Source organism: Gopherus flavomarginatus, chromosome 7 (genome assembly GCF_025201925.1).
Source record: "Gopherus flavomarginatus isolate rGopFla2 chromosome 7, rGopFla2.mat.asm, whole genome shotgun sequence".
NCBI classification, from domain to species: domain Eukaryota; kingdom Metazoa; phylum Chordata; order Testudines; family Testudinidae; genus Gopherus; species Gopherus flavomarginatus.
The window spans coordinates 93,055,277-93,073,485 of NC_066623.1; the positions used below are offsets into that span (position 1 = coordinate 93,055,277).

Below are 18,209 nucleotides of genomic sequence, written 5' to 3' on the forward strand. Positions count from 1 at the left end.
ACCCCCAAGGGTCCATGGACCACAGGTTGAAAATCACTGGCTTAGCATGTTTGCAATTGCTCTGGAACATTAATCATTATGTTTTGGTGCTGAGATCTACAAATATACAGATAATTGCTTTAAATCTTCAATCTGCATTGGAATTTATTGATTTAAATTTAGTATTAGTGTTTGTTTACTGTAACCTCTGTTTATCGTAAAACAAAATTCTAGTGGTCTCTGCTCAGATGTGACTAGAACTCACCAGACAATCTTACCTAAAGATGGTTTCAAGCCTAATCCATTTTCGGTGTGTTTTTGCTGAACCATTAGGCCATACTAGTAATATTTGGTTTTGGACTGCTTTCCTGTTGCTCCACACTTTGGGGCAGTTTTGACCAGTGAGGAAGGCAACGAAGTACATACTCTTAGAACAAATGTGTTGTGAAATGGATAAGTCAAAATCCCCCTTTCCCCCCCCCCGATTATCTCAAATATCTAGCACTGTAATGGAGATACTGTAGGCTGGATCCTCAGCTGAGCAGAACAGAAGGGGCAAAGATGTCTCTAAGGGCAGGTCCAAGGCCATCCCTAGCCATTTTGGTGCCCTACGCAGCCCCCCCCCCCGAGCAACGCAAGTTACAGCACCGTAAGTGCTGTTCACACCAGCACTATGTCAGTGGGAGATGCTCTCCTGCCAGTATAGCTTCCACATCCGCGAGAGGTGGAGTAATTATGTTGATGGGAGAGCTCTCTCCCATTGGCATAGAACAGTGGTAGGCAACCTATGGCACGTGTGCCGAAGGTGGCACGCGAGCTGACTTTCAGTGGCACTCACACTGCCTGGGTCCTGGCCACCAGTCTTGGGGGGCTCTGCATTTTAATTTAATTTTAAATGCAGTGTCTTAATTTTAAAAACCTTATTTACTTTACATACAACAGTTTAGTTGTATATTATAGACATAGAAAGAGACCTTCTAAAAACATTAAAATGTATTACTGGCACGTGGAACCTTAAATTAGAGTGAATAAATGAAGACTTGGCACACCACTTCTGAAAGGTTGCTGACCCCTGGCATAGAATGTCTTCACCAGACATGCTACAGTGGCGCAGCTGTATCAATGCAGCTGTGCTGATGTAGCACTTCTAGTGTAGACTGGCCCTAAGTCGTCTGTGTGCCTCCCCATTCCTGGGGCTGGCTGCATGCTAAACCAACCTCTGGCATAATTTAGAGAAGCTGCAGTGCCTCCATCCTACTCCTGGGCCTGGCCTGCCCCAGAATGCCTTCTGCATAGATGGAGTGAGTGATGCAAGGGGCCATAGGGAATTTCCCTATCAGAAACTCTTTGGCTTCACTTGGGTGTCTGGAACCTGAGTGCACAGACCTAACAGCAGGGTAAGGGACAATTCATCCTAAGAAGAATTTACTAGGTCAATGGCTTTCAAGCTTTCCAGACTATTGTACTCCTTTCAGGAGTCTGATTTGTCTTGTGTACCCCGAAGTTTCACCTCGCTTAAAAACTACTTATATTTTTATATCTGATTTTGTAAACAGGAGTGTCACAGCAACTAATACTGAAAAAGTACTTACTTTCTCATTTTTAACCATATAATTCTAAAATAAATCAATTGGAATATAAATACTGTACAGTAATTACATTTCAGTGTATATAGAGTAGTGTAAACAAGTCGCGTGAAATTTGTTTGTACAGACTTCACTAATGCTTTTTATGTAGCTTGCTGTAAAACTAGGCAAATATCTAGATGAGTTGATGTACCCCCAGAAGACCTCTGTGTACCCCTGCTTGAGAACCACTGTACTAGGTGACACCCAATGCTCACACACAGAACAGAACTGTTAAAGAGTGAAAGACACAACAGAAGCCTTGTTACCAGCTCCAGGATAGGCAGTCAAAGCTCACTTAATGAGAAGGAGGAAATGTATTGCTTAAGAGCATGAAGAAATAGATACCACAGCAGATATAGCTCTCTCTTTCCATATAGTTGTTTTTCTATTTTCAGGATTGTGATTTTTTCAAATTGTGGCTAGCAATATAGTACATTTATTTTTTTAAACTTTGCAAAAGGCATAGGCTATTGTTCTTGCAGTAAATAAATAAAGTAAACGAAGGTTGCAGAAGAGTCATGAAACATAGTGAGTAAGTCCCACAATAGCATGCCTACTTCTCTGTTTCTGGTTTGCACATCATAATAACTTTGCAAGAACCCTACTCAAGCACCATAACCCTTGCAATTAAAATTGCTCATAAATATTCCCTTGTTAAATTAAATTTCTTATTTCTTTATAGCACTGTTAGCTAGACAGGATACTTCATTGGTAAGAATATTGTGCTTTGCCATGCTAAAATCACATTGGTCCTGATGTTGATCCAACAGATTTTTTATTAGACTTTTGAGAGCACTGACTGTAGCTTAATATCTTTTTGGTATAAGAACCATCATTAATCTAAGAAACTCTAATTGCTGTATGAGATTAAAACTACAAGACTGAGACTTAATGCAAATTTCTTTCTTTCTTTCTCCAAGATGTTTTTGGGAATTTGCCTTTCTAGAAAAATGTTAGGAATTGTTGATACTGATTTTTATCTTTAATGTTTTGCTTTCTGTTATGAATATAATGTGATAGTTATTGATAAATGAAGAGAAAATAGAAAAAAGTCCCATTGGAAGGGTGTGAGAGCCTGGGGTTGAACCCACTATGGCTACAGGATGAACCTCACCTGAGAGAGATCAGGTGATTCCCCTGTAAAGAGCAGCTGGAAACTACCAGGGAAGGAGGGGGGAAAGGGTTGCTTAGGGGGAACAGAGACTATGAGGAATGAGCGCAGGCTCTAGCGATGTCCTGGGATTAAGACTCTAGTGAGGAAGGGCTGCAAGTAGCCTGGTAATACAGGAGGGACCCTGAATAGGTAAGGGAAAGAGTGCCAAAGCTCCTCAGGCGGGGAGACCTGGGAGTAGAAATGCTTGTGTGTGGGACTTTAATTTTGGACTTTGAGTTTTATTTTGAGTTATGTTCTGTTAATAAATGCAAACCTCAGTGAAATATTTTGACCTCAGAAAAAGTGTGGAATCTGAGTAATGAGCCTTTTGAGGGAGAAGTTATTAACAGGGTAGACCAGAGACATTCCTGGCCAGGAGGGGGTGCATGGGAGGCAGCCAAATCCTGTTACACAGGGGAAAAGAGGATCATGGAAACTCTGTATCTCCTTGTGGCATTTCCATGTGTGCATCACAAGGTGAAGGATTTGGAGGGAGGGACCTTTGGAGGAGGCAGGGATGTGACTTTCCCTGGAAAAGAATCTGCAGCCCTGTGTATAATCTCTTCTTTTGTGTTGCCCTTCATGTTGACTGTATTCGTTCTGCCCTATACAACAGCTACATGGCTCTCTGAAGAGCTGTACTACTAATGGCCAAACCCTGCCCTGGCCTGATTGGCCCCATGGGGCAAGACTGTCTTTAATGATATAACATTTGGGAATTCATATTTCTAGTGTTTCTACCTGCTCCAGCTCTGGAAAACTTTTTTTACATGGGCAGCTTGTGGTTCTCCCAGCATAAGTGTAGTTGATAGAAAATGTTCCACTTGCACTTCAAATCCATTGGGCCTATTTCTCTGCTCTCCTGCACTGGGTTTAGTCATTAGCACCTGTGATATATGCAGTCATGTGCCAGCAGTGCCCCTCTACCATGTACATTGGCCAAACCGGACAGTCTCTACACAAAAGAATAAATGGACACAAATCTGACATTGGGAATCATAACAATCAAAAACCAGTAGGAGAACATTTCAACCTTTCTGGTCACTCAGTTACAGACTTAAAGGTGGCAATTTTGTAACAGAAAAGCTTCAGAAACAGACTCCAATGAGAAACTGCTGAACTTGAATTAATATGCAAACTAGATACCATCAATTTAGGCTTGAATAGAGATGGAATGGCTGAGTCATTACACACATTGAATCTATTTCCCCATGTTAAATATCCTTACACCTTCTTGTCAAAATGTCTGAAATGGGCTATCTTGATTATCACTACAAAAGTTTTTTCTCTTAATTAATTAGCCTCTTAGAGTTGGTAGGGCAACTTCCACCTTTTCATGTTCTCTGTATGTGTATATATATATCTCCTTACTTTATGTTCCATTCTATGCATCCAATGAAGTGGGCTGAAAGCTTATGCTCAAATAAATGTATTAGTCTCTAAGGTGCCACAAGTACTCCTGTTCTTTTTGCAGGTACAGACTAACATGGCTGCTACTCTGAAACCTGCGCAAAGGAGTGTAAAATGCTAACAAATCAAGATGGCAACAAGTTCAACTTGGGGTAAATAACTTCTCAAGATGGTAAACACTGGAAAAACAGACCCATTATTGCTCGTCATGTCATCTTTTAAGAATTGCTCCCTGTCATCTTGATAACATCCTTCTTTGTATTTGTAAATCACTATCATAGAATATCAGGATTGAAAGGGACCTCAGGAGGTGTCATAAACAGATAGTTAAGGGTTAATGTCTCTTTTACCTGTAAAGGGTTAACAAACAGGGAACCAAACACCTGACCAGAGGACCAATCAGGAGACAAGATACTTTCAAATCTCGGTGGAGGGAAGCCTTTGTTTGTGTTTTTTGGGTTTGTTTTTTTCTCTATTGGCTCTGAGAGTGACCACACGTACCTACAGGCTCTCTAATCTTCTATTCCAATTTTGTAAGTACAAAGGTAGAAAGGCGGTATAGTCTTTTTATTTGTTTTTCTTTATTTGCAAAAGTGTATTTGGCTGGAAGTATTTTAAATTGTATTTCTGCTGGAGGAGGCTGTTTCTCCAATTTTTAGAAGCTGACAGACCCTGTAATATTCCATCTTGAATTTACAGTGATTTTTTTATTCTTTTTTTCTTTTATTAAAAGTTTTGCTTTTAAGACCTGTCTGATTTTTTCCCTTGTTAAGGCTCAAGGGAATTGAGTCTGTACTTAACAGGGAAGGAAAAGGGAGGGGGAGAGAAAGGAGGGGAACCCACCTGATTTCTCTGTGTTGTGATTCAAGGAGTTTGAATCACGGTGATCTCCTAGTGTACCCAAGGCGGGAAAGATCTGGGAGGAAGAAAGGAGAAGGGGGAATCCCTTTGTTTAGATTCACGGAGCTTGAATCTGTATATCTCTCCAGGAGCCCAGGGAGGGAACACCTGGAGGGGAGGAGGGGGAAGGGAAATGGTTTATTCCCCTTTGTTGTGGGACTCAAGGAATTTGGGTCTTGAGGGGTCCCCAGGGAAGGTTTTGGGGGAGACCAGAGTTTATCAGGCACTCTACTCTAAGTCCTGATTGGTGGCAGCACTACAGGATCTAAGCTGGTAATTAAGCTTAGAGGAATTCATGCTAGTACCCATATTTTGGATGCTAAGGTTCAAAATTAGGAATTATACTACGACAGGAGGTCATCTAGTTCAATCCCCTGTTCAAAGCAGGACAAATCCCCAGAATTTATTTTTTTAACTCCACTTTCCTAAATGGTCCCCTTGTGGATTGAGCTCATAACCCTGGGTTTAGCAGGCCAATGCTCAAACCACTGAGCTATCCCTCTATCTGCTGTGCTGCTACTAGCTGTGCTCCAGTCTACACCTAGTTTAGCTCTCCTTGTCTATTTTATTTTCTGAATCTTTTATTCTGTTAGTTGCCCTTCTTTGAACTCTCTCTCCAGCTTGTGTGGGTAAGGAAGCCAACCTTGATAAGGTGCTTTCTTGCCAGAAATCTTATGTTACCACAAATATTGTGGGCAGCTAAAGACTTCCAGGAAAGATGATCAAAAATCAGTGAAGATAGGTCAGAAAGGACATTTGAGGGAAGGAAAGAAAATTATTCAAAGATAAATTTATGTCCCCAAAGGAAAGGTATACTGAACAGCTATCAATACACCAGGATTCTAAGAGGCTAGTCTGATGAACCAAAGATTAACACTCAGTTATTTTTGGCAAAGAAATTACCAAAAGTACAGAAAAGTTAATAGGTTACGTATGAATGGAAGAGCGGAAAAATGACAAGAAAAGCAAAGGTAGAGAAGAAGAAATGCAGATAAGATTAAGAAAAAAGGCCTTTTAATATTACAACTACATGAGGCATGAAAGGTCAGTGAATGTGGAAGAGAGGCCTCTAATGGATAGACAGGTAATTTATTGACAGGGTATTTTAGACATTGATTTGGAAAAAATTATTAAATGAATCCTTTGCCTCAGTACTCACAAAGGAGAAGGAAAGAAGGGAGTAAAACGCCTAAAGCAAGGAGGGTTATAAAAGAATAGGTGGTCAGGAAATTAGAATGAAGATGCACAAAATTTCAGGGCCAGGTGGGATCCATTTAATAATTCTGAGGAAGGAATGAAAGAAATTAGAAGATTTAGAAGATATTCAGAATGTCTCATGACCACAAGGAGATAATAAGGGACTAGAAAGAAAATATCTATATTTCAGGCAGAGTCTAGGGAAGATCCATGAACTGCAGTCTTGTCAGGACATCTTTCAGGATTAGGACAATGAAAGCCCAATGGTGTCACAATGGATCCCAGGGTCCCAGGAGAGGGCAGGGGTGATACCCATGATGGTGAAACTTTCTCCTTGCCCTTCTTTCAGTTAGCGATTGTTGCATTTGCTTCTCCAAATTTTCCCATAATACTTTGATGGAGTGATGGACAGAACAACTGGTTCCCTCATTATTTTGTTCACCACTTAGGCCTCATTTCCTATGAACCAATTCTGGTTTATTAATTTTTGGTCCCACACCTTTCTTGGTTACCAGGGATGATTTATAAAAAACAGTCCTTGAATTATACCAGTAAGCCGTTTTGTATGGATTAATTCAGTCTTTATCTCCCTTTTGCACCTTTTCCCATCAACACTTACTATTATAGGTTATTGTGACATTTTATGAACTTTCAGTTCATAAAGCAATTGAGCTCACAATTAGGGTAAATTTGTAGGCCCAATTATTACAACAGATCCCTCTGGCCAGTTAGGAGAGGTATTAATGGACTCCAAATGGTCCTTGGCTGGAATCATAGTGACCATAACAAGATGCGTCAAAGTTATTGGTGGGGCTTGTAAAATATAGAAAAAAGAATATAGGGCAATTGCAGAACTGCAACAGGAAATGTAAGGTTTTGCAGAGAAGTAAGGGGAAGGAAGTCAATGGGAGTTAGGTGCCTAAATGACTTTGAGGATTTGGGTGTAGGAGGTTAGATAAGTATTTAGAAAACAGATTGAGGAATACAACTGCCAAGTTTTTATAATAGATACATTTTATTGCTGAAAAGAATGACATAGAAAAGCAAGGCAGATGGGAAAAACCCATAACTGAGACATGATTTTAGTAGTTCTTTGTAAATGTTGGGCACTAGCCTTGTAAAAATCATTTCTCCTTGTTCTCACATGGCCTGATTTTTGGGGGGCTAAGAACCCACAACTCCCATAGAAATCATTGGGAGCTGTAAATGCTCTATACCTCTGGAAATCAAGCCACTTGTCCCCAGCATCAAATGTACAGCTTCACCTAGGATGGCATGAACTGTACTCTCAGCTGCTTCTGTTCTGAACTGAAAGCTCAACTCTGGAGAAATTTTGCTGAATCATCTTTTGCAGAATTTACTCCTTGGAATTTTTCCCATGCAGAGAGGAACACTTCAAAGTAATCTTGGGCATGCAGCAGTATGGACTTCAAAGAGCACAGTTTAGGTGTTTTTTTTTTTTTTTTTTAATTTTTAAATATAGATAGTTGAGTCTGTTAATTAATGCTACAAATGTAAAGGTTTTGTATCCTACTGCTCTGATAAAATATTTCTGTGGCGTTTGCATGAGGCTCAGAATGTTACAGATGCTAGAGGTAAGCACAGTGGTTTTCAAACTGTGGGTCGCGACTCGGAACTGGATTGCAGAATGAAAGGCACTGGGTCGTGGCAGCTCTGGTCATCACTGCCGACCAGGCTGCCCAGCTAAGGCAGGCTAGTTCTTACCTGTTCTGACACTGTGCTGCGCCCCAGAAGCGGCCAGCAGCAGGCCTGGCTCTTAGGCAGAGGGGCCACAGGGCTCCGTGCACTGCCCCGCGCACCGGTTCCACGTTCCCAGCCAATGGGAGCTGGGGGGAGGGGTGCGGTGCCTGTGGTGAGAACCGCGTGTAGCCACTTGTGCGCCTCCACCTAGGAGATGGATCTGCTACTGTCTGCTTCTGGGGTCCGTGGTGCCAGGACAGGCAGGAAGCCTGCCTCTGCACCTGTGCTGTGCCGCTGACCGGGAGCTACTCGAGGTAACCGCACACCCCTGGCCCCACCCCAGAACCTGTACCCCCATCCCAGAGCCCTGACCCCCTACTGCACCTTACCCCCCAGCCCTGAGCCCCCTCAAACCCAGAGCCTCCTTCTGCACCCCAAACCCCTCATCCCCAGCTCCGTTGGGTTGCAGGCATCAACAGTTTTCTTCAACTGGGTCACCAGAAAAAAAGTTTGAAAGCCACTGGTATAGCACACACTTTTTTTTCCCTGTACCAACATTTCTTAGTTACAGTGGTCAAGGGAGCTTCGTATCTCTCAGCTGTGCCTTATTACTTGACCCCACTATCTTCTGTGGGCTGAAGGCCAAGGGCTCTGGGAGTCTCATCAAGGTTCTGCCACTGACTCAACAAAGGCCTTGGGAAGACACTTAATATCAATGTGTGTCTGCAAAATGAGGGTCATGGTAGTTACCTAATATGGACGTTGTGCGTATTAGTGAGTGCCAGATCCTGAGGTGAATTACGGTAGTGCAGCAGCACTAAAATGAATGAATCTACTCTGATTTAGACCAGTAGAGGAGCTGGCCCAGAAGGTCTAAGTATACCATGTGTTAATTATTATTGTTGAACTAGATTTACCTCTATCCCAAACAAACCTGAAGTCAGAAAAGCTGGTGCATAGAGAAATAAATTATGCATTTGCAAACCCCTTGAGTCCAAAGGGCATTAATTCAGTGAGTTTAGGTGGCGTCAGTTGTTAAGGCAGATTGAACAAGAGGGGAGCCTGTACCAAGCCTGAGAGAGGAGAGACAGCTCTCCCTCCACATGTAGCAGAGAAGAGGGAGCTGTGCCCCTCCTCCCTTCCCTCCACACCTCATCCTTTTAAACTCTTGGCAGAGTTTCTGTTAACAAATGTTGCTTGGAATTTTTGCTGTAGAGCAGTTTTAACTTCTGTCAGACTCCAAAAGAGCTATGCTGAGTGGAGCTAACCACTAACGTTACACTCACCACCTGTCCTGATCATTTGTCCTTCCTAATTTCAAAGTGACTCACTGCCCTCTCCCTTTCACCCAGTGAGCAACTGCATCCTGCTCCCATGGAGCACACTTTCCATCACCAGACCCCTCTGCCAAAGTAGGATTTTCAAAACACTTAACGGAGTTAGGTGCCCACCTCCCATTGAAAGACCATGGGAGTGAGATGTCCAGCTTGCTAAGGTGCTTTTGCAAATCTGAGTCTACACTAGCTTATGTAAGTGTAACGAGGGTGAATCTGACGCTTGGTGTTTCTCGCTGTTAGTTACTATCTGCTGTTTAATGTCGGGGATAATAATAAACAATGTTAATAAATAAAAATCTAATGCTGTAGAGAACTTTAAACATATTACAAAAACTTAATTTCCATATCACTTCAAGCTTCCTGCTCTCGCTCTCTAAGAATATTTTTGTGCTAAACTCTTTTTCATTCATTTTAAAGGGTAGCATTTCCCATTTGGGTTTTTACAGAGTGGGAGCTATGGAGAGGCTAGGTTAAATCACAAATGAACTAAATAAAGGGAGCAGGTTGTCTTTGTCACAATCACTTTTAGTGCTAATCACTGTCAGAGTGGGATTTAAAGAACCCTCATGAAATCCAGAAAAAAAAAATTCTGCTGCAGTAGCAGGTAATTTTAAAATTACACTGCCTGCCCCACTGACTTAGTTATATGGCAGAGAGAGTTAAACCAAGTCCAATTAGCAGCAGCACCAGATACTGTCCTAAATTAGCAGAACTGTGGGATATCTTTCAAGAACATATTGCAAAGATGTAAGAGGTAATATGTTTATGTTCAAACTCAGTAATTTAGAAGTGCTGTGTCTCCTTTATTTCCTTTTGTTTTTTCTTTCTGGACCCAGCTTTCCTTTTTGTCTGTTCTCATTAATGTGTGCTTCTGTAGGTCTGCTTCTTTTATAGGGCAGCTACACCACTTTTACTGGTGCTCTCTTGTCACCTCTCATTTCTCCTTCTTTCTTCCTGCTCTGCCACCCTTTTCTGGCTGGCTCTGTCTTTTACCCTTTCCCATTTTTTGGATCCTTGGCCCCCTCTATTCTTCTCTCATGTTGGCTCCTTTCTCTGTAGCTGTCCTGTTTCCTCACTTCCCTTCTCTGTTTATCTCTCATGCACCTCCCCCTCCTTTCTGAGTACACAGCTCTGTTAGGATAGCCAATAAGTTTCATTGTTCAACCCACAATCCACTTACAGCAAGTGGCATTTGACAGCTAAAGAAGAGAGAGGAGACAGCTACTGATGGATCAGCAACCAGGAAAAGGTATACATGGTTGAGGGGGAGGTGGCCATGGGCAGGGTCTCCAAAAAAAAAGAAAAAAGAAAAAAAAGCATCTCTGCTCAAGAAAGTCCGTGCCCTGGGTACCTTAACTGATAGGAACTTTGAGCTGTGAAAAGTGCCCGGACGTTTTAATATGTTCTGGCCAAAGGTGGTAGGGTGGCGGGTTGATAATTTGACCTTTCTATTTGCCTGGTACTAGCCTCATTTGTAACTAGGGTTATGAAAACCCTGCAGGGTTCAGTTTATGAAGAGGGTCAGGAGTGAGGGCAGCTGGTACAGAGTTGGTGAGTCACTGAAACAGCCACAGATCATATGTGCCAAACCTTAGTAAGCCTGAGCTAAAGTTTGTGAAGTGACACAAGGCTCATTTTCAGTGGTTTTTCATCTGATGTGAATGTTTTTGCTTAGTACTGGATGTGTCAAGGGGTCTGATGAAAAACTCCTTTCAGAGGCTCACATTCTGATGGGCAGCAGCACACATTTCTTCCTTCCTATCCCCAAGTTTTCTTGTGGCTTCCAATCTCTACTAGCCTGGGGAACAAAGGACTTAAATTCTGATACACTGCATGGTACTGCAGGTCCTCAGTGTCAAGCCGCTGAACTGCATATTTCTTACTGAGAGACTGAAAACACTCATAATACTAACATGGGTTTGTTTTCCAGTTAGATCACTGCTCCTCTTTAGTCATGTAAAAGCTATTTTGCAGATGATGAAAACTGTAACTCTAATTCTCTTTGTCAAACTGTGCACATAAAATTTTTAGACCTACCCAATGTGCTGCCTCCAATTTATACTAATACTTTAGGCTCTTCTTCCTAGACTGATGCAGTTTGTTTGGTTCAGTATATTTACTTCAAGGCCAATCAGCCTTTATTCATAATCAGACAGTTAAATCAAAAGTCTGTAGTTGTTTTTGTCATACACATACTGAAATGAACTGCTTAGTTATTACAATCAGTGGTTTTTTTGCATTGATATATGAGCGTTTGCAAATACGAATTACCAAATTAGGTACTATAAAAACTAATCCATCTCCAAATCAAACTCTTGTTAGTAGAGGAAAAAGATTAATGTGATTATCTTATATCAGAGAGGAAGCAAAGGAGAGAGAGAGAATTCTTTTGCTATATTTTTAAGTATTGCTTTAGAGACTATGTGTCACATGATAATCGGTGTTGTTAATTCTTCACATGCCAGCTGCACTGACTCATCTTGAAATATAACACATCCATAGAGATATCTGTTACCCTCAAAGTCTTGGTGTGATGGACAGCTGTTGTCTGGAAAGCAAGCATGCGAAGAGCAGATCCGTCCCCCAAGTGCATGGAGATCGGCTTCTAGGCAGTATCAGGCAACCTGGATGTCCTCTAAAGAATTTCAGCTGCAAGCTTTCAGCTGTATCGAGGAAGAGGAAAACAGGCAGGACTAGAGAAAACAAACTAGTTCCAGTAAAATACCTCGGTATTACTTCTAATATGAGGCTGCGTGGTACAGCAGTTAGAAGAAGGAACGGTGTCTTTTTGACTCTGATCTCAGTCCAGCAGAGTATTTAAGCACATCTGTAATTTCAGTGGGACTGCTCGTGCTTAAAGCTACATGCTTTACTGGAGCAGGGTCTCGGTCACTCGCCTGCTGCTAAACTTGGGCAAGTTCCTTGGTTTCTTTGTGCCTCAGTTTACCTGAAATGATAACAATGCTTATCTACCTGTGTGTATTCAGACCCTTTGAGACCCTATAACACAGGACTACACTGTGTTATAAGTGGAGTATACAAATGCAAATTATTATTATTATTAATAATAATAATAATAAATAATATCAGTTAAGAGCTTTTATTTGAATAAAATAAACTTCAGACTCTGAAGAATACCAGGGATTATTTTCATTTTATGAAAATACAGTAAAGGCAGAGAACCTGGTGGCGAAAATAATAATTTCCCCATGTTGGCCCTTTTGTATGTATTTGATGGAAGATAACACTTGCTGCAGTGTTCTGAACTCACTTGTAAAATTTAGAAGGCATCCTTTAATACTAAGTGGATTCTTCCCTGAAGAGTTAAGATTTGTGAAAGCTCTGGGATTAATGAATGTTGTCAGCAGAGAAACAGACGCTAGAGATCCAGGAGTAACAACAAAAACAGGCTTATTTCGGTATGGTTTAGTTTATGTTGATTTAAGATAAACTGTAATAATCTACTCTTAAACCGGAGTAAGAATGAGTGTCCACACAGGATTTAACTAAATTGGTGTAAAAACTGATGTACATTAAACCAGTGCAACTTTCTTGTGCAGACAAGAGGAGGTGAGACTCTATGCTTAGGTCATGGCTCCCCAGAAGGAACTGGCATTATGCTCACAGAACCAGAGGAAGAGATGCACAAAAAAGTCACAAAGGGGTTGGACTCTAACAGAGAGAAACCCCAGACGGTACAGACAAGTAGACTGCAGTGAATGTTTGAATGAAGATAATGGTGTCATTTGAACGCACATGGACAATGACTAACACAACTTTAGGGTTAACAATGGGGTGCTGTCATAAACAGATAGCTAAGGGTTAACGTCTCTTTCACCTGGAAATAAGTATCTGAAGCACCTGACCAGAGGACCAGTCAGGAAACAGGATTTTTTCAACTCTGGGTGGAGGGAAGTTTGTGTGTGGGTCCTTTGTTCTTGGTCTTCTGCCTGACTCTCTCTCAGCTGTGAGAAGGATTTTTCTATTTCCTGCTTTCTAATCTTCTGTTTCCAAGTTGTGAGTACAAAGTTGGTTTGTTGTTTTGTATTTACATGTCTATAGTTGCTGGAGTGCTTTGAATTGTATTTTTTTTGAATAAGGCTGTTTATTCAATATTCTTTTAAGCAAATGACCCTGTATTTGTCACCTTGATACAGAGAGACCATTTTTATGTATTTTTCTTTCTTTTTATATAAAGCTTTCTTTTAAGACCTGTTGGAGTTTTTCTTTAGTGGGGAACTCCAGGGAATTGAGTCTGCAGTTCACCAGGGAATTGGTGTGAGGAAGAAGTTAGGGGGAAATCTGTGTGTGTTAGATTTACTAGCCTGACTTTGCATTCCCTCTGGGTGAAGAGGGAAGTGCTTGTGTTTCCAGACTGGAAACGGGGGAGGGTGGAATCCCTCCGCTTAGATTCACGGAAGTTGCTTATGTGTATCTCTCCAGGAACACCTGGAGGGGGGAAGGGAAAATGTTTATTTCCCTTTGTTGTGAGACTCAAGGGATTTGGGTCTTGGGGTCCCCAGGGAAGGTTTTTGGGGGGACCAGAGTGCCCCAAAACACTCTAATTTTTTGGGTGGTGGCAGCTTTACCAGGTCCAAGCTGGTAACTAAGCTTGGAGGTTTTCATGCTAACCCCCATATTTTGGACGCTAAGGTCCAAATCTGGGACTAAGTTATGACAGGTGCATTCACCACGATTCCTTGGGATATACTTGTTAATCACTTTTGTACTCCCTGACTAGCTCCAGTCGTTACCTAGGGTTTGAATATCACCATGTCAGTTGCTAACATGTTTCTTTTAAAAAAGCAAATATGCTAAAATATTTTATTCTACTACTGTCTAGGCTTCTCTGTCAATTGTAAAGCTGCATATTGCTGCTGTGTTAATGTTTCTATCCAAATTACACTGATAATCCAGTTGTTTGAACTGGGTGTAATGATCCAAAGGTGCACATCTAGAAAGAACCCAGGGTTGTGGGACTCCTGGATCTCTGACATTCCCTCCTCACCACCAAGGGAGATGTGCAAAGCACCATCTCACAAAACTTGGACAGTCAGGCCCCACAGGAAGTTGTATCAGCACACCCCAGGCTTGCGGCCATCTGAATGGCCCACACTGCTAGTTAAGCCAGGAAGTGACCTGGCTGGGCTGACCGAACAACTCTGCAGACTTCCTCCTGCTGCTGCCGCCACCATGTTGGACCTTGTTCTTGCCTGCCTCCTGCAATCGTAATCCCACCCTGTTCCTGATTCCTGTTCTGCTCCTGCTTCATGCCTGATCTTTACCCCTTTCCAGTTCCTGGCCTTTCACTTTGCCTCTGACTCTGGCTCAACCCTTGGCATTTGGTATCAGATCCAGGTGCCAATCCTTAGCTTCGATTCCTGGTCCTGACTCTAGCTCAGTCTCCTCGCTCTGGTACCTGGCAGCTGACTCTGGCCCTGATCCCTCCCTTTTGTTCCCTGACCTGCACTCCTGCACTGCCCACTAGATCAGACTTCCTACGTCCTAGTTTCTAATACTGAAATTGTATTAGACCATGCTCTGACCAAAGTGATCTACAGAGCTGGAAAAAACAAAAGATTTACACTCCAGTTTCAATTAATACCATTCCTTACAACTCACATGCACAGATTGGCAGGTCAGAGTTCTGGTGCGTTATATTTTAGCAGGACATGAAAAGGAGTTTTGACTTGTATCAAACTTGTTTTCTTGGACATAGAAAATGTTTCTGTTGGGGAGTGGCTTTGAGTGGTTTTATTCATTTATTAAGTCAAATCTTAATGGCCTAGATCTTTGACTGCAGCCAATGAGTGCAGAGCACAGCTCAAGCAGGACTGAAACAGAAATGTCTCTAAGCCACCGCTGTGCCTCCACAATCCACAGCAAGCTATGTACCAGCCTGGTCCCTCAGTGTAAGTAAGCCTACAGGCTGCTCTAACTTGTGCTGATTACAAGGGGCAGATACAGTGGTGGTTGATCACTGGGGTGTAGGGAAGTCCCTGTCATGACATTTTTCTCCTAGTCTTCCCCCTAGGATTGTTGCAGGGATAGGGAATGGCATAGCCATTGCAATATAGCTCTATGCCATTGGAGCATCCCTGTACAGTAAGGTTAATTTCCTGTCACTAGCATGCTTTAGGTCCGGTGTCTACTGATAGGACAGCACAAAGAGGCTGTAATATGGGGAGAATGTGATCTGAAATCTTTGAGAGAATATTCTTCTGACTGAGATGAGGGGCTTTGCATATGTGACTGTGAATTCTCCGTTTGCTCTCAAGTTTTTCTGAAAAACATTTTGTGCTCAGATACACTGCAATTCCTTCTGAAAAAGATAGAAACTGGCCTGGATATCTAAAGGCAGGATTGGCTCCTTAATGTACTGTACCTTGGTTGTAATATACACTTCAGCTTTTTAGTGTCTCTAAGATGCTGTTATGAAGCTAATTATGATACCTTATTTGGTTTTTTAGCTTCTTAAACTGATTACAGAGAGTATTACAAATAATTGAATGCTGGGTTTATTCATATACTGTACCATGTGTTAAAGAAATGTGATTCTTGTGCATCTCCATGGGTGGATGGAATTGTGAAATCCTTTTAGCTTGAGGGCATGGACTCTGCTTTCCTTTGTGTTTGCACAACACATTTTGGGGGCTATAATTATACAAATCAATAACAATCCTGCTATCTATATAAAATATTCTTAATTTTAAAATCTGTGTTAGTTTTCATAGAATGAGGTATCTACAGATGCTACAGACAACCACCATTCATTTATTTTATTCCATCTTGAGTATCATGGAAGCTCTTCTTTCCTGGTTCCCTTCCTAGCTTGCTGATTGCTCCTGTAGAGTTTTCTTTAGTGTAGACCTGGGCTTTCTCTCTGTGTTGCATCTAGATTTCCTTTTTTTTTCTCTTTCTCTAGGTCCACCAGGGCCTAGCTTGATCCTCTTAATTTCCGAGTGAGTTTATCTGGCCTTATGGTTTCATGAACCACTTTTAGTCTCTTGACTGTCATATCTAGATGTCTGCCATTGGGCCTAGATCCTCAGCCCAACTAAGGGCCTAATTCAAAGCCTATTCAAGTTAATAGACTCCAACTAATGTCAATGGACTGTGGCTCAACCCCTCAGTCCACTTTGTGCCACTCTGCCTGTCTACATCATGGGGTAATGTGCTCTATGGAGGTGTGATTTCTAAAGCTTGCTAACATATTGCACATTAATTAGTTCAAAAAATGAACCCCATGATTGAAGCCCCCCAAAATTAGTGGGCACTTTTGCATGTTTTATCCCTCATCTCGGTGTCTCTCTTCCCTCTCTATAAAATAGGAATATTGAAACCTCTCTGCCTCTTTGGCACTTGTGAAGATCCATTCACAAATGTTTGTGATGTACTCAGATAGCACTGTGAGGAGAGTCATGAGAAAGCCCATGAGGAAATTAGTAATTCAGTACAGCAGATAAGACTTGGGACCACGCATTTAGGACCCAGTTGAGAAACTTGTTTAAGTGCATGTTCAAGTATGTACTTTTAGAATATACTTAATTTTAAAGTTCTTTCCTGAATTGCATCATAAATGAATATTGCAACAGTTGCCTCCTTTGCTTAGTACCATCCGTCTGGTGAACTAAATGAAGCAGGGTCTTGTGGGGGAAAATGATATGTTAATATTATGTACTTAAAGATGGTATCAAATGCATATGCATAAGGGAGCCTACATTAAAATTGCAGAGACAACCTTAATTGTGGCATTCTCTAATTTTCAGTGCTTGGCTTTTTAACCTGAAGTGTGTTTTAGAGGGGAGGGGTTGGTATGGGATTTATATACATATGCATCTTATGTGTGTGTCTGTGTGTAAACATTATAAACAAGTCAATTGATTTTTCTTAGTAAGTCTAATTTTATTAAGTGTTCCTTCAGACACCAGCAGCATGATTCATTGGCATCTGTTTCTCGGAGCCATGGCCTCTGACTAAGACAACAATTGATCAGATGGGAGAATTATTTAACAGAGCCTTTACTTAAAAACTTACAGCAGAAGTTATCTCTTGCCAGAAGAGCCATGTTGTGCAGTGCAGCTGTATAACAGTTTCTTGGTTACTGTTGGAAATGTGCCTAGAGCCTGAATAACATTTAGGGAGCATTGATACAGCACACCCGTGCCATGCAGGGGGTCTAGTCATAACAGAGGTTGGTGGTGCCTGCGTGACAGGACTACACTGTGTTATAATTGTGGGTGGTAACACTGTTCCATAATGAGATTATAACACGATTTGATCTTGCCTAGTGGGACAGGACCAAGTGAGGTTCCAAGACATACCTCCAGCGTAATGAAATCTGGGCCTTTGGGTTAAGGTTTTTGACTGGGACACCTAATACATTTTTCTACCTTGTATTTCACTTTAGATACAGATAGCTTCTGAAATATGTAAGTTTTTAAGTACATTTACCTTAAAATTTACAAATGAAGGAAAAGGAAAAGATGTGAAATGAGTTCAGGCAAGAATAGTAGTAATTAATAAAAGTGCTGATTTGAATTACTGCATAGAATTAATAAGCATAACAGGAAAAATTGACTATTTCTCTCTGTTTCTCATATTTTGGTGTTACAACTTTACTCCAAATTCTATTTAAAGATGTACAGTATGTTGGAAATAGACATTAGACTTTGGCATACATTTGTCCAGATACAAAGGAAAATATGTTTGTAATGTTTTAATTTGTGTGTATTTAGTTTAACAAAAACCAGATGTTTGGGGAAATATTTAAACTGGAAATAAATAAACATAAACAAACAGTATCATTCACAGCTATACTGAAGCTCTAACTTCAGCCCTCCTGCAAAAGAAAATCATGGGGTGTTAAAAGGAGTTGCCTGAAAGCAATCCATTTGGTGTGCT

General features: G+C 41.3%; 1 protein-coding gene across 7 annotated transcripts in view; it reads left to right on the forward strand.

Annotated features, from left to right (window-relative positions):
* The window catches only part of SLC44A5 (solute carrier family 44 member 5), a 208,277-nt gene that overhangs the window by 34,133 nt on the left and 155,935 nt on the right, over positions 1–18,209 (forward strand). For 4 of the 7 annotated variants that reach the window (XM_050961020.1, XM_050961022.1, XM_050961019.1 and 1 more), the window contains exon 2: positions 4,235–4,322. The exons of 2 other annotated variants lie outside the window; for them this stretch is intronic. In XM_050961020.1, the coding sequence (XP_050816977.1) occupies positions 4,301–4,322 (22 nt within the window). In that variant the 5' untranslated portion in view covers positions 4,235–4,300. Of the gene's footprint in view, positions 1–4,234; positions 4,323–10,033; positions 10,555–18,209 lie in introns of those variants that run through there. One more of the 7 variants, XM_050961018.1, reaches the window with a different exon arrangement.